This window comes from Pogoniulus pusillus, chromosome 2 (genome assembly GCF_015220805.1).
Source record: "Pogoniulus pusillus isolate bPogPus1 chromosome 2, bPogPus1.pri, whole genome shotgun sequence".
Taxonomy (NCBI): domain Eukaryota; kingdom Metazoa; phylum Chordata; class Aves; order Piciformes; family Lybiidae; genus Pogoniulus; species Pogoniulus pusillus.
Genome location: NC_087265.1, coordinates 32,980,101 through 33,004,268, shown reverse-complemented (window position 1 = coordinate 33,004,268; position 24,168 = coordinate 32,980,101). Strand labels below are relative to the sequence as shown.

General features: G+C 48.9%; 1 protein-coding gene and 1 long non-coding RNA gene across 3 annotated transcripts in view; both read right to left on the bottom strand.

The window, feature by feature from the left end:
* Positions 1-4,476: 4,476 nt before the first annotated feature.
* On the bottom strand, positions 4,477-10,803 carry LOC135184209 (uncharacterized). The gene is made up of 3 exons (XR_010305911.1): positions 8,514-10,803; positions 6,455-6,593; positions 4,477-6,080 (listed from the first exon to the last, which is right to left on the bottom strand). It is a non-coding gene; the product is annotated as an uncharacterized LOC135184209 (long non-coding RNA).
* Positions 10,804-10,809: 6 nt separating this feature from the next.
* The window catches only part of SH3BP4 (SH3 domain binding protein 4), a 45,397-nt gene continuing 32,038 nt past the window's right edge, over positions 10,810-24,168 (bottom strand). The window contains exons 3-5 of one of the 2 annotated variants that reach the window (XM_064159769.1): positions 20,054-22,416; positions 11,567-11,755; positions 10,810-11,330 (exon numbers count right to left, since the gene is read on the bottom strand). In XM_064159769.1, the coding sequence (XP_064015839.1) occupies positions 11,106-11,330; positions 11,567-11,755; positions 20,054-22,416 (2,777 nt within the window). In that variant the 3' untranslated portion in view covers positions 10,810-11,105. Of the gene's footprint in view, positions 11,331-11,566; positions 11,756-17,681; positions 18,077-20,053; positions 22,417-24,168 lie in introns of those variants that run through there. The other variant, XM_064159774.1, reaches the window with a different exon arrangement.

The following is a 24,168-nucleotide window of genomic DNA, read 5'->3' as shown; positions in this document are numbered from 1 at the left end:
CATTTTCTTACAGTCCTCGTTGAACTACTGAAAAGCCACAGTAAGGTTTCCTCCTGAACAACCCCAAGGTTACGGACAGGACAATCTCAACACTTTCAGCCTTTCCTTACAGTAGAGCTGGCTTCAGCCCTCTGATCATTTTCACAGTTCGAGGCTGCCACAGTCCCCACTACTAGATACAGACAAAGCCAGAAGAGACCTTAAACGTAAGTTAATGCTGAGGGCTCAAAACAGGCTGGGGGATGCTGGCACATGATGGCAGCAGAGGCCTCCTGATGAGTACCTGGTGCTGTTTTCTATTGCTGGTTGATATAAGCAGGTAGTTGGGTGAAAGCTGTAAAGTTGCAGAAGAGAGCCTCTCTGCTGTTCAGCCTGTCCCGGCTGCAATGCCTGATATCTGTGTGCATCCACACCTCCTGCAGCCTCTCCAGGCCCAATGCTGACTGTTGCTTTTCATCAACAATCTGCTTTTCCTTCTCCTTGTCCTGCCTCTGGAAAACAGGAGGAGACTCTTCTTTGAGACAAAGCGGAGAGTGCCCGCATCACATAAAAGCTGACCTGCTCTTAATGACTTTCATGGCTCCTCCTGTTCCTGAAGTGAAATCTGTGCCACTCCTGTGGGTCCTGGCTGGAGCCAGGTGACAGCAGCACATCTGTACTTCTGGAAATGAGATCCAGAGAGACCTTGCAGCACCCATCACACCACCAACTGCAGTGGTTTCAGTCATCTCTGAGCATGGGGCCAATTTCCAGCAGTTGCAAACAGCCTCTGGATCAATCCAGTGACATGCTCTGCATGGACAAGGTGGGGAAAAAAAAACCCACATGTATTTCAGAGCAGATTAACAGAGAGAAAAACAATCCTGGCTGCAGCTGTTTGAGGGTGGGATTCTTCCAACACAAGCCTCCTGTATAGGTGAAAACAAAGCAGCTGAAAGAGAAGAAGAACCAGAACGCCCATTCTATTGCTTTTGTATCAGTTTGGAAAGAGCTGTAACAGAGCCAAAGCGAAACAGCAGCAGAGACCACCTATCCTCTTCCTTTTCCCTTCACTCATGGGGTTGGATAAGGAACTGGGTTAGGAACTGGCTGGAGGGATGATCCCAGAGAGTGGTGGTGAATGGTGCCACATCCAGCTGGCGGCTGTCACTAGCGGTGTCCCTCAAGGATCAGTGCTGGGCCCCATCCTCTTTAACATCTTCATAGATGATCTGGATGAGGGCATGGAGTCAGTCATCAGCAAGTTTGCAGATGACACTAAGCTGGGGGCAGATGTGGCTGGGTTGGAGGGCAGGAGGGCCCTGCAGCGGGACCTTGACCGCCTGGACAGATGGGCAGAGTCCAATGGGATGGGGTTCAATAGCTCCAAGTGCAGGGTGCTGCACTTTGGCCACAGCAACCCCATGCAGAGATACAGGCTGGGGTCGGAGTGGCTGGAGAGCAGCCAGACAGAGAGGGATCTGGGGGTGCTGATTGATACCTGCCTGAACATGAGCCAGCAGTCTGCCCAGGTGGCCAAGAGAGCCAGTGGCATTCTGGCCTGCATCAGGAATAGTGTGGTCAGCAGGAGCAGGGAGGTCATTCTGCCCCTGTACTCTGCACTGGTTAGACCACACCTTGAGTACGGTGTTCAGTTCTGGGCCCCCCAGTTTAGGAGGGACATTGAGATACTTGAGCGTGTCCAGAGAAGGGCAACAAGGCTGGGGAGAGGCCTTGAGCACAAGCCCTGTGAGGAGAGGCCTGGAGAAGAGGAGGCTCAGGGGTGACCTTCTTGCTGTCTACAACTACCTGAGAGGTGGTTGTGGCCAGGAGGAGGTTGCTCTCTTCTCTCAGGTGGCCAGCACCAGAACGAGAGGACACAGCCTCAGGCTGCGCCAGGGGAGATTTAGGCTGGAGGTGAGGAGAAAGTTCTTCACTGAGAGAGTCATTGGACACTGGAATGGGCTGCCTGGGGAGGTGGTGGAGTCGCCGTCCCTGGAGCTGTTCAAGGCAGGATTGGACGTGGCACTTGGTGCCATGGTCTAGTCTTGAGCTCTGTGGTAAAGGGTTGGACCTGATGATCTGTGAGGTCTCTTCCAACCTTGGTGATACTGTGATACTCTCCTTAGCCTTGACTAGTTTACCCTGCTCTTTATTTTCCCTCAGCTCATCCGAGGAATGAGGAGAGAGAGATCTCAGTGATGTCCAGCTTCAGCTGTGCCAGCAGAGGACACTACACTATCACTAACAGAAGGGAGCAAGGAACTGGGCACCCTTCTCCACCGAGCCAGCCCGAGTAGGTCGGTGGAAGTGGATAATGACTTGTTTATCCACCTGTGCTTCAGAAACAGGGATCCCGCTGCACAGGAGATGATTTTCAGAGTAAATGTGGAGACAAAGTGCATGGGAGAAGCAGCTTCAGTGTAAAGGAGAGATTTGGAGGGGCTGCAGTTTCGCTGCACCTCCGCAAGGGAAGAGTTAATGTGCAGGCACCAGGGCCTCTTATTGCCCCTTAATTAGGTGACTTACAAAGCCATGGCTGCTCTTTAAGTAGGGCAAAGAGCCATAAACTCCTGCTTGCCTTACTGGGAGAAGGGGAAGTCGTTGGCCATGGTGCATTTCTAAGCAACAAAGCTGAAACCGAGTCATCTCCCAAAAGGGGAAATTGAGGCAGGGCCAGCCCTGGCTCCTCAAACAGCTGCACAGGCTCTACATTGTCCCAGGGCTTCAGGCACTGCAGCCTGAGGTTTTCCAGCAAAATCTCCAAAACTCTACTTTAAATACCTGCCAGAAGGCAGCAGCCAAGATCCCTGTGCTGCCCTGGGAGAAAGGACAGGTGCTGCGCACCAAGGTAGCACCTCTTTGAGGTGTAGATATAGAGGAGAGCCGCTGCCTTTAACTCCCACCTGGGGACATTTTTGCCTGGATTTTAACACCCAAGCTTGCCACAGACTAAAACTGAGAAGAAAGCAAGCAAGCAAACAAAAAAACCCCACAGAGCAAGATGGTGGCTCTTCTGGTGCTCCTTGGACCCCTCTGGCTTCAGAACGTAGGTGAGAGCCTCTTTGACTTTGAGGTGGAGGGTGTCCTGGGAGGCACAGCAGCCCTGGCTCCACTAGCAGGATGCAGTTGGCACCTCTGACTGCTCCCCACCAGCTGGGCTGCGGGAAATGAGAGCAATTGCTGGCACTTTCTCTGCAGTCACAGGGTTTCTGCAGCCTCACCCCAGCCCTTCAGTTTACAAGGGGAAAGGCAAGATTTTTCCATTACCGTGGCAGCCATAGGTGACTTTTAGGCTCCTCCACCCCCACTAGTGCACGAATTCAAGAAGACCCTTGGCTCAAAGGGACACAATGCTCAGTGGGGAGCCACTTGCAGGACAAACTGAGACATAGGCTCGTTATTCAAGGACAGAACAAGAGACAGCAGCAGCCTGGAAAGCAGTGCTCTACTTCCTTCTCCTACCTTGGTGGGGCTCCTAGGGCCAGACACCTGCAGATATGTCACCAGCACTGCCTCACCCTGTGCATCCTCATCCTCACCCAGATGCTCATACTCATATCTGCAATTACTTAACTTGATTTTTTTAAAGAGTTATCTTTTGGGTAGCTTTTTAGAAAATAAATAGTGCTGCCAGAAGCTAGCCAGGACTCCAGTTTGGGGGGCTACAGAAGAGCTCCCAGCCTCCCTTTCAGCCTCATCATGGAAAAAACACTGAAAGCTTGACATAATCAAGTGCAGCATGTGAACCCATTTTCCAGAGGTGTGCTGACCTGCCAGGAGCAGCATCAGTCTCATTAAACCAAAACAAAGAAACAAACAATAAAAAACTACATCAGCAGCAACCCCCCCAACCACAAGCAAATAAAACCCCCAGCCATAAAAAGCCCCAAAACCACAAACGTGTCCACACACAAAGTTGCTTCAGGATTGCTAGTGTGATGACTGCCATGGTCCAGAGCCCTGCCCTCCTCCCTGAAAGCCTGGGGAGCAGTGCAGGAGTAATGCTGGGGAACAGCACTGTGCAGCCCCTCACAGTCCCCAGGGGAAGCTGCTGAGGCTGCCTCACAGCACGGCTCGGCGCCTGCCAAACCCTCTAGTGCTATGCATGCAGCATCCCAGTAGGTGAACCTGGGGCTTAGGACTGGAGCTGTCCCATCCCATGACTTGCCACAACGTTGGCCAGCTCCTGTCCCCTGTATTCCCCTGGGGGAAGCTGACAGCAACAAGCCAGACACTTTCAGCTGGAGTGCCCACGCAGCTCTCCAATTAATTATCACCTGCAGTGATGGTGTTTTAGGAGTTATTTATAGGTAAGCATAATGAAACCTGTGCAAAAGCAACTGCCGAAGTGAACCAGGGACAAACTGCAGGACTGTCTCTCCCACCCAGTGGAGAAATGTGGCCTCCTGAGCCCAGAGAGGAGCAAACTGTTTCAGCTTCAAGTTCTGTGAGCCACCTTAAAGCCCTGTGGCAGCTGGGCTCAGTCCATGACCCTGCTGGTGTTGGTATCACAGGCTACTGGGACTGAACCAGGCTTAGATAAAAAACAAGATGATGAAATCTCCACCTGTAAACATTTCCTTGCTGTCCGAGGATGCCAGTATTACCAGGAGAGATGATGCCATCTCCTAACTCATCCTTCCTAGAGCAAACTCCTGTCCTGCCTACGGTGGGCAGGCGCTGCTAAGCATCATGTAAAACACTGCTGCCCTGTGATTCTGCTTTGACAGGTACTATCAAGTGCTCTCAGCATCAATTCCCTTTCTATTAAGGAGGGGTGAAAGGTTTCATAGATCAGATGTGATTGCTTAGAGTGATAAAAGCAAGCCATCAGCACGGGCTGCTCAGGCAGCAGCAAATCCTAAGTCTCTCCCAGCCAGACATGGGGTGGCTTACCTTGCCACCCGATCGCTCTTCAAAACCCTGCCTCAACAAATGGAGCAGAGTTCTTCCCTGAAATGCTACCAGCCTACATTACCTTGGTGGGGGGCCATGGTCTCCCTCTTTGCTAGGGCCGATCCAAGCAAGCTGCACTGGTTACCAAGCTTCTCTCTTCAGCTCGTCTCTTTCTCCCAGGAAAGCACCCAACTGCATCCCAGTGGCTCAGTGCTGAACGAGGCTTCACAAAGCATCTGCTGGAAGCTTTAATTAACGTTCAGTGGGGAGTAATCAAAGCAGGGCAGGAACCCAAGGTTTGTTATCTTCTGGAGGCTGCTGAAGAGACTGGGGGGGGCTGTCCCCTGAGTTTTGGCCACAAATGGTTGGTCTTGGCTACTTGGAGAAGTGGATTTGAGATGATTTAAGTGTCATGAGGGATGCTGTGGGACAGATTTGGTGATGGGCAAGGGAAGGAAGGGGAAACCACAACCAGCAATACTCCTGACGTCAAGTGAGTCTGTTACATAGTAACAAAAACACCACCTTCCTCTTCCCAGCCAGAGGCTCCTTCCTTTTCGTGTAGGGTCCTTCCACTCCAAATCAAGCAGTCATCCCTTGCAGAACTGTCTGATCAACAAGTGATACTCTCCTGGTTTTGGGCCAGGCTCCCCTATGCACAGCCTTGGGGAATTTGACTTTATATTCTACCTTTTTCCCTCCCATTATAATAAAAGAGCACAAGTTTGTCATTCGTTGTTTGGAAACCCCTGAATTTCACCAATGGTTTAGGCTTACTAAATTGTGAAGAGGTAAGCCCCATGGGATGCCTCATGAAAAGCCTGGTATCAAAAAGGCTTTTGACAGGAGGCTTGAGAAGGTCATTTCCAGGCATGATCATCATCTCTCTTACTTTACAGTCCAAGTCCATTTTTGATAAGGGATCAGGCCTGATTAAGATGTCTTGGGTTATTAAGATGAAATGGTTGCAAGGATCCAGCAGACAAGGAAACTCAAACCTGGAATGGGACAGCTGAGACAGATGTGACTGGGATGCTGGTGAAGCCAAGCACCCAGAGCAGGAGTCCAAGTCCAACTTGGCAAAAGTTAAGTAAGTCCAAGATCCTCACTGAGGCTGTCTTCTGCCACAGATTTCCACAAAGCAAACCATCAGGTCTCCACAGGTCTCCTCCATCAGAGGAGGGTGGATGCAAGGGACAGCCCTGTGAAGGCAAAAGAAACTGGCCATGGAAGACCTAGGAGCAGCCCTTTAACCAACTCCTCTAAGCATTCATGACCAGCTTCTCATATTGCAAGACAGGAGTGTCCTAGCAGCAGATAATCCACTACAAGCATTTAATTAACAGCTGCGAAGGCTGCAAAGCAACTGATTTTCAGCAGGGATTTCTAGGGATAAAACCAGCTGCCCAGAGACCTCCAGGGTCTTTAATCATTGACAAGTTTTCATTGCAAACTGCACTGGGCACCCAGAGACTCAAAGCTGCTGAGGACAATGCAAAAATTAAAGGTACAGCCACTTTTTTGTACAGACACCAATAGTACAGAGGTGACTTTTCCTTCTCCCCTTTTGACATACCTTTCTTCAGTCACTTAATGCTGAGCTGAGCAGATACAAGATGATCATTCAGTTCTGATGGCTGAAGTAGAGGAGAAAATGGTGCCAAGGCATCTCTGCAAGGTGACCTGTGCTGAAGCAGTTCATTCTCTTGATTTGCCTTAGGAAAAAAAGCCAAATCCTTTCTTTGAAGTTGATATATTAGAGGGAGTCTCTCAGCAGTGAAGGCGGTTAATGAGGAACTGCCTAAATCAGCTAGTTGGTGCCCTTCTCACCCAGGCCACATAGGAGTGTGGAGGGACACAGCAAAGCATTTGTGGTGGGGCCCCATTCCCATCCATCCTAGTGGTGAACCTGCACTAGTGGGGACCAATAGCCCCAGCAGAAACCATGCAGGTAGTTCAGAAACGATTTAGAAACCACCACTGCGACATCATCTCATGTGTGTTCCTTACTTGCTTTCTTGCTAGGCATACCTGTGCTGGAGGTACAGGTGCCCCAAATGCACAGTTTTAAAGCCCAAATGCTTGCTACAACAGAGCTGCTCTTCAATAGCCATGGCAAGCTCTTGGGCTGCAGCGATGCTCACCCTGCTCTAAGGGGCCTCAAATGTGATCATCAATTGACTGAAGCCCCCAGAGCCTGGGTGGTGTTTGAACCATAGTCCAAATCCTATGACAGCCACAGATCTGCCTACTCAACCAAGAGGAGACTATGCAGCAAAGGCCAAAAGAAGCCCAGAAGGGAGAAGCATGCCAGCACTACATCTATCACTCTGAGATCAAGAGACAAGTGGAGAGCCAACAGCTGACTCCTGGTTCATCATCCCTGGTAGAAAGACTTGTTAGCACATTCCCTTTGACAGTGCAAATGGGTACTTGATACCTTCCTTTGCTCACGACTTCCAAAAACTCCTCATTGTTATCGCTGCTCGTTTCTCATATAATCATAGAGCAGTTTGGGTCACAACAGACCTCAGTCATCTAGTTCTAATCCCCTGGGTTGAAAAGGGACATCTTCTGCCACATCAAATTGCTCAATGGCTCATCCTACCTGGCCTTGAACATTTCCATTCTCTGCACAACCTTTTCCAGTGTCTCACCACTCTCACAGTAAATAACTACTTGTTAAGATCTAAGTTTTATCTACCCTCTTTCAGTTTAAAACAGCCACCCCTCTCCATTTTTCTCACAGCCCCCCCTGAAGTACTGGAAAGCCACAATAAGATCTCCCTGTAGCTTTTCTTCAGGCTGAACACCACCAAATCTCTCAGCTTGTCCTCATAACGGAAGTATTACAGCTCTCTGGTCATGTTTGTGGCCCACTCTAGCAGGTCCACATCTTTCTTATGGTGGAGGCCACACAGCTCCTAAGCTAGACCTTTGTTTTGCTTTGGAAATCAAGTCACATTATGCAGTTTCCAGCCTCTTTCCATGAGCCAGATGACTTGGGATTGGTGGAGACTTGTACCCAGCTCCATGCATTAGTTAGAGTATCTTCCTCACACGGAGAAACCAAAATTCATAGAATCATAGAAACCTAGAATTGTCAAGGGACCTCAAGGATCATCCCGTTCCAACCCCCCTGCCATGGGCAGGGACACCTCACACTAGATCAGGTTGCTCAGAGCTACATCCAGCCTGGCCTTAAAGACCTCCAGGGATGGGGACTCTCAGGAGAGGACAAAATCACATCCACCCAGGCAAGAATGGAGCAACGGGTGACAAGCAAGGTCTTAGCCCATCCTTGCCTGCTCACCTTCCCACTTGCTTCACAACCCAAGACACGGCGGTCCTGGCTCAGCAGCCCAAACATGCTTTGCCACACCAGGCTACAAGATGCATTTTCCAAGAATGAAATCAAACCAGAGTGCCTCTTTACCTCTGCAAACTAAAGCCACAGCCCGATAACTATTTCGCCTTCACAGCTTGAAAGTTCAACTCCATTCATATCAGAAGGACCACAATTGCCCAGACTAAATCCAAGGACATTTTCTGCATTCAGAGAAGCAGCAGAAAAACATCCCTGTACCAAAACAAATCCTGCAACCAAATCTCACTTGCTTCACAAACTTTCTTACCTAGTGCTCAATCACACGCAGCAGCTTGGGAGTGACGGCTTTCCAGTGACGTTCCCCCCAACAGAGGGCAGGGATGGAAAGGCCCAGGGAAGGAGGATCAGATTGAGATCAGTCTCAGAGGACTGCCGGCTCTAGGTGTGGAAATGTACTGTGAGGAACGCGTCACGCGCGCGGTGAAAACCCATTAAAGTAATCCCACGCACCCAAGCTGCTTTGAGACGAACAGACAACAGCAGATGATGTCTACTCAGGATCACTGGAATAATAACAGCTTTAATCAGAGTATTATTTTCCTGATTTTTTTTTTCTTTAAAAAAGAGAAGAAACATCAAGCAGAAAGTACAATAACCAGTTACTGCACTAAGGGTGGTGATGAAAAGCCCAGACACAAGGTTTGGAGACAGACTTGACATTTAGTGGGCAGAAGGCATCTGAAGGACATATACCCAGTGAGGAGGAACTGAATTTTGGACCATGGAGAATGACAAATTAATGCAGCAGTTAGCAAATGGGCCCTGAAACATGCCAGCTGTGCCCCATGGGACTCAGGGAGTGTGCACACCATCAGTGAGCTGAGCGGGGCGTGCGTGTTCTAGGCTGCTGCTGAAATGTTAAGCTGGATACAGAGAGTATCTGAGGTAGACAGAAAACACGAGGGCCGGGGGAGGGGGCGTAAAAAACTCACAGAATCAAACCTACAAGAAAAGCTGGAATTCCACAGGGACATCCCTGAAACACAGGAAGCTCATTGTTCTGACCTTGCTTGCTGCTTACGCCCTCGAGGGTCACCAGTGTGGTCCTTCTGCAGAGCTCTGGACCTTGCCAGGAGAACGGTGAAAGCCAAGAATTGGGTAAAACCCCAGGGGAAACCTGTCCCTCTGACTTCACACATTCCTGCACTCCTCCATTCCTTATTGCACTGCAGGTCCCTGCTCATGCACAGGAAACTGTGCTGAGAGCACCCTAGGAAAGAAAGGGAATGTGGCTGCTGATGGACTCAGTCTCTGTGCTACATTAAGTTGCATAGGGCATTCCTTAAACCCCCCAGGAGAAATTTAAGGTGCTACTTACTTCTGTCAAGAGGAATAGTTTCTGGAGATGTGCTTTTGGGAAGAGGAAAGGAGGCCATTCCTCCTGAGGCTGCCGTGCTTGCATGATCTGCTGCATGCCTTTCCCATTCTTTTGTTTAGTTGCCTTTTTTCTTTTCCACACTAAGCTGAAATAAAATCGTCCTTTAACAATTAAATTTCTGAGCCAGCAGCATTTCACTATAAGGAGACTGCATTTAAAATAATCCTTCTGTGCAAAACTATTACTCTCCCATGTAAAATACATGAAATCTGGGGCACAGGAGGAAGAAGGGAGGTCATTTGTAAGACTTGGCTATAAAATGAGCAGGGAAAATATTTGGGCACTTGGTGCCACAAATATTTAGCTTGTTGGCACCAGGTTTATAGTAAAGAGCATTGACAAGTTAAACTGGGCTGGAGGAGCCTTGAGAAGCCCCACTCCAAACCCTCTGAAATCAACGGCAATGAGAGTTGAGCCACATGGCCCATCTGGATCACCTTAATTAAGCTCAGATCACAAATCAGAACTATTATCTTTTTTCCTTCGTTTTTTTTTCCTTCTTTTTGTGTTTGAAGGGATGTATGACAGCAACAATTCCCTCCCCCTTCCTGGCCTCTTGCCTAGAGCAGGGGCACCTGGAGAGTTTGCTGCCACAGCAGGGTGAGCCACTCTCACCATCCTCCTGCTTCATCTCCCAAGAAGGCATCTCCTGGGCCCCAAACCTCCAGCTTCTTCCAGAGACGTCCTGCAGCACCCAGGTGGGATGAAGCACAGTGGGCAGCAGCTACATCTCCTGGTTCAAAACGGTACCTGTGCATCTGAAAACAGGCAACGAGCACCTCCCTGGCTGCAAATGAAACAAAAAGAATGCACGCAGAGAGATGAAAGCAACTCAATGGGTCGCATGGACTAACGGTGCTAGGCTGAAGACATCCTGTGTTCCTATGGTGCTTTACAGCCACGTCTGAAGGGCTGCCAAAGCCTGGTTGGGGGGGGAGGGGAGGGTATTTACTGTGCTTCCTCTTATAAGTACACAGATAGATGACTCACGTTTGTCTCAAAAACGCTGATTTAAAAGAAGTTTCTACAACGTAAAAAACAGCCACATAGTGTCCCCCCCCTCCAAAGTGGTTACAATTTTTACAGCTTATTACAAAAATTAGACTTTTATTTGCAAATGCCTAAAAAATGTGATCTTCTTTGTGATCCCAGCCCGCCCCCCCCCCCCCCCGGTCCCCTTTAAAGTTTTTGAGTAAGAAAGAGTTAAACTGGTAACAACGCTGAAAGAAAAGCCATCCTCCCCCCAGGATGCCTTCCCATCAAGGAACAATGTCTCCTGCTGATTTTCAGTTTCAGTGGAGAACTTGCAAACTTTGGCCTCTTAAAACCTGGGGAGAATGACCTCCACTTGTTTTTAAAGTCAACTGCTTAAGAAAAAAAAGAATCAGGGAAAAAAAAGCACAGGGAGAAAAATAAAACAAAACAGCAAAGAAGATGTGGACAAAAACATTGCCACAGGAGCTAGATGGCAAAATCCTCATGGTCTTGTGGGCTGAAAGCAGCTGCCCGCAGCATGTCCAAGGAGTTAACAAGGATCAAGGTGCCAGTGAGATGCTTCCAGCGTTTGGTGATGGGGTTCTTCATCTTGTCCAGCCCAGTGTGCAGTTCCTGGATCACGTCACGGTAGCTGTCACCCATCTGACTACTCCAGGTGAGAAGGAAGTCATACGCTGGCTTCCACATGGCCTGTGGTGATGTGGCAGAGAGAAGAGGAAACGAGAGTTATGCCAGATGCCAGCAAGCTATGCCATCCTCAACACACCTCCAATCCAGAACAAGCACATTCCTGGGAAAAAACACCCTCAAATCTCCCCAGCACACTCAAATCCCTTCTGTCCCCCAGAGGTGCTCCAGTAGAATGCCTTCTGGGTGTACCTGCAAGTCTGGCAGACCTACGGAGACCAAGAGCCACCTGCTCTCACCTCGCTGTCCACTGTCCCAGTCTTGTCCCGGTGCGGTGCCTCGTAGGCATCCATCTGCTGCTTGGAGACTTTGGCAAGCTTCTCAGCGAGCTCCCTCCAGCGCTGGGCCACCTCCACGGCTGTGGTCAGCAGCACAAAGTCCTGGATAAGCCGAACGACCAGCCCCTGGCAGTCCATTTTCAGCAGAGCCTGAAGGACAGCGGTGAAAACCAAACTAGAGAGTCACGGCAGGCAGTAGATGGCAAGGGACTCAGAGGACCTGACAGGGAAGCCTCTCAAGAAGCTGCCTCCAAAATCCTCCCACCCTCTTTCTAGCGACAGCCGGTGAAATTAGGCCACCAGGCTTGACCAGTAATCCCATTAATTAAATGAAGCACCCTACCACTGTGCAAGCAGGCTTGTAGCCTGGGCTGGCCAATGCAGATGTATTTTCCAGGCAACCCCTCAAGATGTTCAGGCACTACCATAAGCAGTTTAAAGCATCCCAGGGGCTAAGAAGAACAGATGCCTTTAATGGAGGTCACTAATCCAAGCACAGTCCATGCATCTTGCCTCCCCAAGCCCAGAGAAACACTATCCTTCAGCGTGGATGGGTAGCTATGGACCCAGTCAGAACATCTGGGGGCAAAACCTGAACTTCAGCCCTGCCAGGGGATGGGCTGGGGTGAGACCCAAGTGAAGGGCCAGTTGTCAGCACTACAAGACCATTTCTGGGTTTGGGATGTTCCTGCTTTATCTTCCTGTGCCGGTTCAGAAAACTTCTGCATCACATCATCTATTGAGCTAAAAGCTGAGATTTACTGCAAATGGTTTCGAAGTGGGGAAGAGGAACTGCAGTAGTCAGGGATTTCTAGCTAACAAGGTAACTGGGGACAAAAATGACAGAATCTTTAGGTATGCAAGGACATTAACACCTGCTTCAAAGTTGCAAAGGGGAAATCCCACAACAAGGAAGGGCCTAAAGTGGCAATTACCAGAGCACAGGATCTGGCTGACCGAATCAATATCCCACTCACCAGGGTTCCCCAGCCTCCGACAGAACCCACGGACCAAAACAACGCTGGCAGTAATCACAGCTCCTGGGCAAATCCCATCTCAAACTTCAGGTGGCTACGGAAAGGGGATTTGCACTACAAAATGGGTAACCTCTTTTTAAAACATGGAAACCAAGCAAAGACACCCTAGACTACACCTTGGCTGATGATTTACTGAGTACCCTCTTGTTTCCCGACAATCAGATACGGAACTGTGACACCAGCAGACTCACGATGGTGGTTCACGGGTGGGTTAACATTGAGAGGTCAGCGTTCTGACAGGGGGAGACACTACAATAAAGGTAAACCAGAGGTTAAAGGACGCAAGGGACAGCCCCTCCGAGGGATGCTGACCATCAGTGAGTGCCCGAGGGACCAGGATGCAACACTCACAGCTTCACGACAGCACAGGGCAGGTTATTACAGAAACTGTTTACGTGACGGTCCCCAAGCAGCCAGAATCACAGAATCAAAGAACAGTTTGGGTTGCAAGAGACCTTTTTGAAGGTCATGTAGTCCAATCCCTGTGCAGTGAGGAGGGGCATCTTCGACTGTATCAGGCTGCTCAGGGTCCTGTCCTTGAAAGTTTCCAGGAATGGAGCATCTAGCACCTCTGGGCAATCTGCAGAGGGTCCTGACATCCTCTCCAGGCATGGAGGGTCTAGGTAAGTGCCAGCTCCCTTGGCCCCGCGGCAAAAGAAGGGTTAAATCCTTGCATAAGCAGAGTCACAGAGGCAGCTGGGGGAAGATGAACATCTGAAACCACTCCAGCAATTTGCAAAGCAAATGCATGTTGATTTTTCCCTTATCTGTCTCCAGTTTGAAGATGGGCTCAATCTAATTACAGCTGCAGACTGGCGTTTGTTTGCTCCTCCAGAGTGCTTACACTGGTTTCCTGTATCAGGGACAGAATTAACAACTGCTCCTGCTAAGCAAGCAAGGAAAACACATTTAAAAGACAATTCATGGCTCGTTGGGGTTTTTTTTGTTTGGATGGGGTTTTTTTTTAAAGGGCATTAAAGAAGCATTTAGATCTCACAGATCCTCTCTAGCAATTCTTCCTTACCAGCCAGCCCCCCCCACTCATCACCCTCTCTTCCACAGGCAGAGGATTCAGTGGTACTAAAGAAGGGTACATTTAGCATCCTCAAGCTTGCCTTTCCGGGCAGGTGCAACCCCCCAAACAACCTGGTATTTAGCAAAGCAGTCTAAATGAGCTGCTGTCATCTCCTGTCAGAGGCCAAGCAGGTCCAAAGCAGCAGAGGGGGGCACCAGGAGTAAAGTATGCTACAGAGGTTACGAGGGATATAGCTGCAGGAGGTAGATTTTCCTGTTCCTTTTATTCTCCCATTCCTTCTGCTGCTCAAAGTAAAGAAGAAAATGGCATTAACACAGGAAGGACATGGACCTGCTGGAGTGGGTCCACAGAAGGGCCACAAAGACAATCAGAGAGCTAGAGCACCTCTCCTATGAACACAGACCAAGAGAGAGCTGAGGTCGTTCAGCTTGGAGAACAAAAGGCTCCAAGGAGAACTTAAAGCTACGTTTCAGTACCAGGAAGGCTGAGGAAGGACTGTTTAGAAGGGCTATAGTGGTGGGATGAGAGGCAATGGTTTGGAACTACAGCAGAGTAGACTCAGGTTGGACATACTAAGTAAGTTCTTCACATTGAAGGTAGTGAAATACTGGAAGAGTCCACCAGAGAGGTTGTGGACATCCCACTCCTGGAGAAATTCAAGGCCAAACTTGATGGGGCTCTGAGAAACATGAAAGAAGTCCCAGCTCACTGCAGGTGGGGTTGGACTAACTGATCTTCGAGGGTCTCTTCCAACCTGATGCATTCTATGATTTTATGATCAGTAGAACAGCTGTGAGGCCACGCAACAGAGATCTGCAACAGCTTTGGAAGACATTGATGGTTCCCCATAGTGCAGTACGGTGACTCTGAAACCTACTGACCAGCACAGAACCTACCCTCCCTTGCTTCTTCCCTGGGGATCCTCAACACAAGTTATAGGCTAGGGGAAAAAGCAGGCAAGTGGACAGAGGCAATGAAAGACAAGGACAGCACCAAAACCAGGTGGGGTGCAAGGACAGAGCCACCAAGGTCAGAGCCAAAATGGGAATATCAATGGTAACTGCTACATATTTTTTTGGTGCTGAGTACAACTCTCCCTGTCACAGACATAGACAAAGTACGGAGTGGACACAGGCCTCTCCTCCACACCTTGCCTTCCCAGTTGGCTCACTACACACTTAATCCTCCAGCAGGCACTTTTGGGATTACAGTGCAATTTCTTTCCATCCTTTTGCCTCATCCTGGACAAGTCTTCCCAGAGAGCCACGTACAGCCACCATCCATCCATCCCTCAGTACCCAGCTATGCTCCCAGCTGAGGCATGACGAGGGCTGTGCCTGGCCAGCATCCTCCAGAGCATTTATTAACATCAGTACGGCTCTGAGCTGGCTCCACCAGACTAGCACGCAGCAAAGGAGATGGTTTGGTATTTAAATCCCAGTTCAAAGTGCTGCAGAAGTGCTTCTACTTAAAAGGCATCAAGGGGAGGTTGAATTTTCATCCTAGGTCTGAAATGCAAAATCTGATTTCCCATTCTCTGATGATGGAAACTAGCACCCAGAATAAAACAAACCAGCCTCGAAGGAAGGAGCAACCCTAAAGACCACCCACTTGTGCTCACCACTGCAACCTTCTCAACTCATTCTTGACTGTGATCCCTTATCCCAGCTCATTCTCCCATGCATAAAGATGAAGCTCCCTACATGCGCCAGAGAAGCCATATGAACTGGAGGAGTAAACTCCTGGAGTGGAGTAAAATCCTCTCTCCTTTGCCCCAACAGCAGAAAGGATTGCCAGGTTCACATGTGCCCATCAAGCATGGTGTGAGGAAGATGCAAGGTAGCAAAAAAGACACAAAAAAGGATTCCACAAAGAAGCTATTCTGGAAGCAGACTTTTCAAATTCTTCCCCCCCTGCCCCCCCCTTTTTTAAAATAGCATTTAAATTAGAAAGCACTCCAGGGGGTCCACGTTTCATCACACATTAGTCATCCTATAAAAGTTAGTGGGGGAAGTGGAGATGTGGTTACCAGAAACAGTAACATTTATTGTCTCATTAAGTGCTGCAAGGATGTGCGCAGGGCAGGGATGCATCCCAAGCGTGGTAGGCAGGGTGGGCAGGCGATGTGCCCAGGATGGCACTGTGCCACAGCTCCTGCCTGGGACCTCCTCAAACAGTGGGAGAAAGGCCCTGTGTCCTCAAGGTCCTGGTGAGACCTGCAGCATGAGAGGATGGTTATGCACAGGCTTCCACTTCCATCACCTTTGCCAGAATTTGGCAAATTAAGGGTTTTGGCCCAAGGGAGTTAGCTGTGCATTTAGGCATTAAACTTCTCTTTTTTTGCTGACAACACCACAGCAGTGGCACCAGTGGCATTTATAGACTCACAGACTCGTTTAGATTGGAAAAGATATTTCAGATCATTGAGTCTGACCATTAACCCAGCACTGCCAAGCCCACCACTACATCATGTCACTAAGTGCCACATCTACACAGCTTTTAAATACCTCCAGGGGACTCCATTACTTGCCTGGGCAGCTTGTCTAAATGCTTTACAACATTTCCGTGAACCAATCTTTCCTAATGTTCAAGCTAAACTTCCCTTGACACAACTTGAGGACATTTCTCAGTTTAAGACTCAGTTTCTCAGCAAACTGAACCTCCATTTCTGCAGCTTTCTATTCACTGACAGGGGTGCAGTGCAAGACTCAGAAGTGTGGTGCACAAAAGGACCTTGCTGGAAGCCTGTAAACAGCAACTTGGCTATGCAAAGGATAAGCTAACAGAAACGTCCCCACCTACTTCAGTATGGTGCAGCATGGGTTCCTTAGGGGAGTAATATCCAGGCTCTATAAATGTGGTGGGGATTTGTTCTCCCACAGACAGAAGAAAGGCAGGAGTCTGTTCTTTCCCCGGCCCCAAATTCACCATGGGGACTACGGCTAGCTAGCAGATTGCTTCAAAACAAAGGAGCAACATAAGCAGCATTAGGGTGGCATGCTCTAGAATCTGCCAGCATGAGGTTCAAGCAACAGACACCTTGCTCTGCAGGACATTAAGGGCTAATTGCAGGACATTAAGGGCTACTTGAGCCTACCAACAGCTTTTTTTTTTTTTTTGGGTCTGTACACACCAGGAACAAGCAGTACCTCTTGGCAGAAGAAAGGCAGCATGCAAATACCTGCAGTCAGAAAGAAAGACAGAACACAGTGGGGGAAAAAAAGAAAGCTAACATCATCTTCTCTATGATCTTTAGAAGTAGTCTGGAGAAGAAAAAGCTTAGTTTCCCAACTCTGCTGATATGCCCAGTAGCATTCCCAGAACTCAAGGCTCTATTAAAAAAAACACCTAAAAAATCCAGAGGAAGAGAAATGCTGAAAAAGAGAAATGACAGATTAACCCCAGCTCTGAAGGACCAAGTAGTGCAGTCACTGCGTGGCCAGGGACTGGGGGTCCAGTTTAAGTCTTCTAGCATCTCTGCCCAAGCTTTTTTAAACAAGAGCATCTGTGTGCTGCCTGCTTTTGATGGGCAAAGAGGAGAGAGGGGAGAGGGTGTTTTCTCCTTCTGATGTGATGATTAACTTCTGAGCAACATCCCCCAGTTACCTTCACACACTGCTGCTAATGCTGGACTGGAAAAAACAATAATTAAATTCAGATTACTTATTAACTTGTCATCAAGACCAAGCTCTTCCATGCCTGGCTGCTGGAGCATGGCTCGGCCACTGCAGTTTTGTGTACTGAACGCTGAAGTCAGATAAGACTGCTTACTGCTTTTCCCTTCACAGTCCCTTTGAGAGAAGACAACCAATTTTAAGATGGAATGGTCAGATAAAAGCTTAATCCAACTGGTTCTTCTTGCCAGCAGACGCCAGAAAGCAAGTCCCTTAGTTACAATCGAATCAGATTCAAACACAATAAAACACATTACTGCTCCATTGTCACCCTCCAAAACATCATTTTTTTAATAACTATTTATTTTGGGGGGAATAAAGACCCAAAAAAAACCCAACAATAAAAAAACTAACACCAAACAAACCAGGCTCAATTTAATTTCTTCCTAAACTAAGGAGGATTTGACAGCAGCAAGGGGCTTACAATAAGCGTCACCTTCCACCAGGAATGGAGCTCATCCTTTATTGACAGGCTCAGACTCACAAAGAATAGAAGACAGAGCCAATGCTCAGGATTAGCCTCCATTCAAGCAAGGAAAACAAAACCTGCTCTTGGGACATGGCACTTCAGGCAGTTGTTGGAGAACAGGATGTCTTCTTGCCTCTTCTGGCCCTCCCCCTGAGTTAGCAGCTCCCCGAGTATCCAAGAGAGCCTTATCTTTCCCTTTGTCTCCCCACTGAGGTCTGGCACAGATTTTCTGTGACCTACAGACTGTGTGGGCCCCTGGAGACAAAGGGAATAGATGAAAGAAACACTCAGAGGTTTTCGAGGGGGAAAGGTAAACAGTAGGAAGCCCTTGTAAGCATCCCGCAATAGGAGCATAGATTGCACCCTATTGTTCACCCACGTTAATTAACAAAAGCATGAACCCTCCCTTGAGGGAACCAGGAGGCCAGGCACCCGCCTTGACTACCATTTGGGTATATTCCCTTCGGCTCCAGAAGGAAGACAGAACTGCACATGATGTCCACAAGAACCCCTCAGCAGAAGCAGCATTTGTGGCATGACCTGAAAGTCCAGGCTAAAGGTTTGCCCCAAAGTGGCACCCAGGCACTAGGACAGTGTTTCCATGAGTAACAAAGGACTCTGTACTCTTCCTAACACCCTGCACCTCATCCTTAATCCTCAAACTTCCCCCCTTTTGATTAAAGGGAGTGGAGAAAAAGTTGGCTCCAGTCCTCTCTACCCAGGCTGCCTATTCATAATTCCATTTTGCAGGCTGCTGCGTCCCCAAGTGAAGCTGTCACCACTCCTTAACTCAACTGGCATTTTAAACCACATGAGTCACCGTAACTTGGTTATCCTGCTTCTGTGCAGGGAGAGCTTGCTAAGAGCTGCAGATCTCTTCACAGAATTAACCAGGCTGGAAAAGACCTCTAGGATCATCGAGTCCAACCTATCACCTAGCCCTTCTAATTAACTAAACCATGGCACTAAGTGCCTCATCCAGCCTCCTTTTAAACACCTCCAGGGATAGTGACTCCACCACCTCCCCGGGCAGCCCATGCCAATGGCAAATCACTCTTTCCATGAAGAATTTCTTCCTAATGTTCAGCCTAAACCTGTCCTGGCGCAGTTTGAGGCTGTGTCCTCTTACTCTGTCACTGGGTGCCTGTGAGAAGAGACTAACGCCCGCTTGGCTACAACCTCTTTTCAGGTTGCCCTGGTGCAGTTTGAGGCTGCGTCCTCTTACTCTGTCACTGGGTGCCTGGGAGAAGAGACTAACCCCAGCTTGACTACAACCTCTTTTCAGGTAGCCATAGAAAGCAATAAGGTCTCCCCTGAGCTTTCTCTTCTCCAGGCTGAACAACCCCAGCTCCCTCAGCCACTCCTTCCAGACATTTTGTCCAGTATTTTCTTGTTTTAATTTTCCATGAAACGCTAGAAATTACCACGATGAGGGTTTCCTATCAGAGATTTCCTAACGGCAGCTGGACATAGTGCTTCCCCAGATGCCTGGCAGGACACAAGCAAGGCATGTATTTGACACTATTTCCCATAACGTCCTCAGAGGCAAGCTCAGGAAGCGAGGCAGGTGAGTGGACAGTGAGGTGAACTGAGAACTGGTTGAATGACAGAGCACAGAGAGTTGTGACAGCAGTTCAGAGTCTGTAGCTAGTGGTGCTGCCCAGGGGTCAGGACTGGGTGCAGTCGTGTCCAATGTATTCATCGATATCCCGGATGAAGGAACCAAGCATACTCTCGGCAAGTCTGCTGATGATACAAAATTTGGAGGGGTGGCTGACACACCAGAAGGCTGTCCTGCCATTCAGGGAGACCTGGACAGGCTAAAGAGTGGGGCAGAGAGGAGCCTACCAAAGTTCAGTGAGGGCAAGTGTAGGGTCCTGCACCGAGGGAGGAGTAACCCCAGCATCAAGGAACAATGTACACAACCAGGAACATGGAAGTTCTGTCTGAATATGAGGAAAAATTTCTTTCCTGCGAGGATGACAGAGCATGTGAACAAGCTGCCCAGAGAGTTGGTAGAGTCTCCTCCTCTGGACTTCTTTAAAGCCCACGTGGACAGGATTCTATGTAGCTTGTGCTGGGTAACCCTGTGCTATGCCAACAGCCTACAGAAGACTTTGAAGACAGACTTATTTTCTACAGCCAATTACAAAGCTTGCACCTCTCGCTCGCCCTAACGACTCTGCATGACAGAGACCTAAGATCCCCTCCCTCATCAGACCTCAGACTCACCGTCATTAGCTCCTTCTGGAAAGATTTCCTCTCCTTGTTCTCGGTGTTGTTGCAGTCTTCCTTCAGCTTCTCCAAGACGGAGGCCACTCGCTCAGGCTCACTGTCCAGTTCTGCCCGGCAGAAGAACGTAAGTGGCAAGTTCAAGTACCCCAGAGCATCAGCAAAGGACCGCCAGCTGCTAAGGTTCTCCATCAGCAGAGTCCTCACTGAGGCATAGATGTAGGTCAGGAATTTGCAGGGCCTCAGGATCTGCTCAAGCAACAAGCTGGTGGTGAGATCTGGCCCTGAAAAGTAGCTGGGCTTGACCTTCCCAACCACCAGCACATTTTTGGTGTGCACAAGGCCTATTTTGCCCTGGTAGTAACCAATATACCACTCCTTAGTCCACAGCTGCCCTTTTAACCTGATCTTCTCCTCACTGAGGAGGGCTACGACATCTCCTTTCTTGTACTCCAGCAAATAGTGGTTCTTGCTTTGCCTCACCACCGTCTTCAGCAGCTTGCCGTACTTCAAGCTCAACACTGGCCGGTCCTGAAAAACTGGGTACTTGGCGGTGGCAGCCAGAGGTGAAAGGATGATCTTTCCGACCTCGTTCTTCTTGAGGAACCGCCTCTGTCCTGTTGGCTTGATGGCACTTTTCGGAGGCGGCTGCGGCGTTTGCACACAGAACTGGGTCAAAATGGCATCCTTGTCATCCTTGACCTGTATCCTTAGCGTAAAGTCGGAGAGCTCGTTGGGGTCGTGGGACGCGATGGGGAAGATAAGGCGGCTGACCTTGCCCAGCTTCATCTGGAAGCCCCGCACAATTTTGGCTTGCTCGCTAGCTTTCACTTCGTAGTTGGTCATGTTGGAGAACATGCAGAGCTTGAGGTCCTGAGGCCGAGACAGAGCAAACTGATGCTTACCCCAGAGCTGAAGGGCAACGGGAGCGGGACTGTGGGACTGCCTTGTGACCTCGTTCACCAAGAGAGTCTTGGGTGCGCATTCATGCCCGAACATGGCCACGACAGTTTTAAAGGAAGGGTGAACGTGTTTGGGGCCATAGACGCCAACTGTGATCTTCTTGCTGATGTAATCCCAAACGGTGTAAGGGTAGAGTATGTTCTGCCCCTGGGCTACAGCTGCAATGTACATACAAGGCTCCAGGTTCTCCAGTTGCACCTGGATTGTGTCCCCATATGAATAGCTAAGCTGCATCGGCGTGTATGGTCCCTCTTTCATGTCACTCCGCAGACACTGCAGTCCTACCAAACTCTTGCTCATGATGTCATTCTTGACCTCTGCTGACACTTTCATCTCCAGAATGATGAAGGTTTTCACCTCCATATTGCTGAGTTTGATCTGCAACACAGGGCTGATGGTGCTGCACTTGTCACTGTTCAGCTCCAGTGGTGGATCCAGCATGGCTTTCATGGAAATCTGCTGCGTCTCCCCAGGGCACACGTGGCCCTCTGGCACATGGATACTGATATTGGTATCTGGAAGCTGAACAGCTCCACCAGAGCTATCCAGCTTGCAGACAATGTTGGTCTCCACTGGTTGCGTCTGACCCCAGCCAGGATTTTGACCAAGCAAATCCAAATCGTGGCAAGACCGAGCCAGTTTCCTGTGGTTCAGCCATGCCGTCCTAAAATCTTCCCGGCTCTGGAACTGCTCAGGTGTGGGAGACTTCAAACCGCTGAAAAAGCCCGATGATGCTGGAGCATCTGACTTGGCCTGAAGAACAGACAGTTCAGACAAACTGTAGGAGCGTTTACTTCTGAAGAAGGGATTGTCTCTTTTCACAGGCTGCTCCAGATCCAGCCTATTTGTAGATGGAAACTCGTCAAAAATGTTGCCCAGGCTGCTGTTAGCAGCTGAACTAGAAACAGCTGATGTAGGAGCCCCCGTGTCAAAGAGCAGCAAGTCAACGGCCACGTTGGAGTTGGAGTCTTTGTCTGAGCTGGGCACTGTTTGCAAATTCCCATTCAGAAATGGGTTTGTCTGGACTCCATTCAAGAATGGGTTGTTACTGTAGGTTTTCAGAGAGTTTCTTTTCACATCAGACCATTCTCCAAGCAGGTCCAACTCCCTGACGCCCTCATCGGGGCTCTCTAACAGATTGTCTATCATGCCGCTGTCTGTTAAGGAAGAGTTGCGGCAGTTGACAGGCTGGACGTAGGAGGAAGGGATGTAGCCCATTTCTGTGGTGTTGTGAGCGTACCACCACTCACCTCCTGATGTGTCTAAGACATAGAGGCGGTCCCCCTTGGAGAACTTCAAAGTGGTGAAATTAGTTGGACAGTAGTCTTTGATTGCTATTACTTCCTTCGCATTTCCAAAGGACATAGGATTGTCGACCAGCAAGGCACTAGGAGAAGGCACTGCAAAGCCAAGAGGAAAACAGCACTGTAAGTAATCCACAAGAGTACAACTTGCAGTCATTTATTTCAGGTCAAGAATTTGTGTCACTTTAGAAGTGAAAGCCATTTTACAACCTCTCAAATCTGCAGATATTTTTGTTTCCCCTTAAAATTTCTAAACAAACCTCCTCCCTCTGCTGTTTACGATACATTCACATTCCTCTTCCCCACAGGGTTCACAACGTAAAGGAAGGGGCACTGAAGTGGCTGGGAAGAGTAACAGGAGTGGACACAGGAGAAGCAGCAAATGGTTATCTCCTGATGCAGTCAAGTGCCTTAGCAACAAGCCTTCCCCTCAACATAGGGCCCCATGCAGCTGCTCCTGCATAAGATGCATGTGTCCCACTACCTCACTGATGTTCCTGATGAACAATGCATAGGAGTTTGAAGGGAGTGTGAGCCACCTCTTATCAGCTCTTCTTTTTACCTGGCAGCTGGGATCTAAACTGATATGGGAACATGCTAGAATCACAGAATCGCTTCAGCTGGAAGATCAAAATGTCCAACTGTTAACCTAGCACTGCCAAGGCTACCACTAAACCATGGCCCTGAACACCACATCTACACATCTTTTAAATACCTTTAAGGATAGTGACTCCATCACTTCCCTGGGCAGTCTGTTCCAGTGCTTGACAACCCTTTTTGTGAAATTCTTCCTAATGTCCAGTTTAAACCTGATCTGACATAACTTGAGGCCATTTCCTCTTGTTTTATTGCCTGCTGCTTGGGGAATGAAACCAAGCCCCACCTCACTACAACCTCCTTTCAGATAATTATAGAGAACAACGAGGTCTGAACTGAGCCTCCTTTTCTCCAGGCTAAATAAATCAGTTTCCCTCAGTCACTCCTCATAAGACTTGTGCTCTAGACCCTTCACCAGCTATGCTGCCCTTCTCAAGACACGTTCCAGTGCCTCAATGTCCTTCTTGTTGTGAGAGGCCCAAAAAATGACTACAGTATTGCAGGTGTGGCCTCACTAGTACCAAGTAAATTGGAAAATGGCAGGACCTCCCCTAAATGCTCACATTTGAAATAACAGAATTAGTGGGAGTTACCAATGGCTGCTACGTGGGAAGGGCTGTTATTTGCTCACTGGTCTTTAGCCACCATCTTTTCAGCACTGCCGCTGCACTCTCCATTAGTTATCTCTGCTGCTGGTAGTGAATGCCTCCTCTTCAAAGAGATGATGTGACAACTCAAGGTAATGCAAACCCAAGATAACTTTCATCGTGGGCTAGAATGGCCCATTGTGCTCCAGCCCTGAAACATGCTTCAATGCAAGAAACAACTAAAGGCACATCATAGTTATCATAGTGCTAATTTAAAGAAGGCCATGTAGTTTGAACCCTCAGAAAGTAAAACACTACCCTCCCGCAGCACTCTCAGTGGTCTCAGCAGCATGTTCAATGTCCTTTAGAATCACAGAATTGTTTTGGTTGGAAAAGACCTCTAAGACCATCAACTCCAACCATCAACGTAACAGCACATGGCCATTAAATAACATCCTAAAGTGACATGTCCACACATTTTTTAGAATTATAGAATCAAGCAGGTTGGAAGAGACCTCCAAGATCAACCATTCCAAACCTAGCACCCAGCCCTGGCCAAGCAACTAGACCATGGCACTAAGTGCCTCATCCAGGCTTTGCTTCAACACCTCCAGGGACGATGACTCCACCACCATCCTGGACAGCCCACTCCAATGCCAATCAC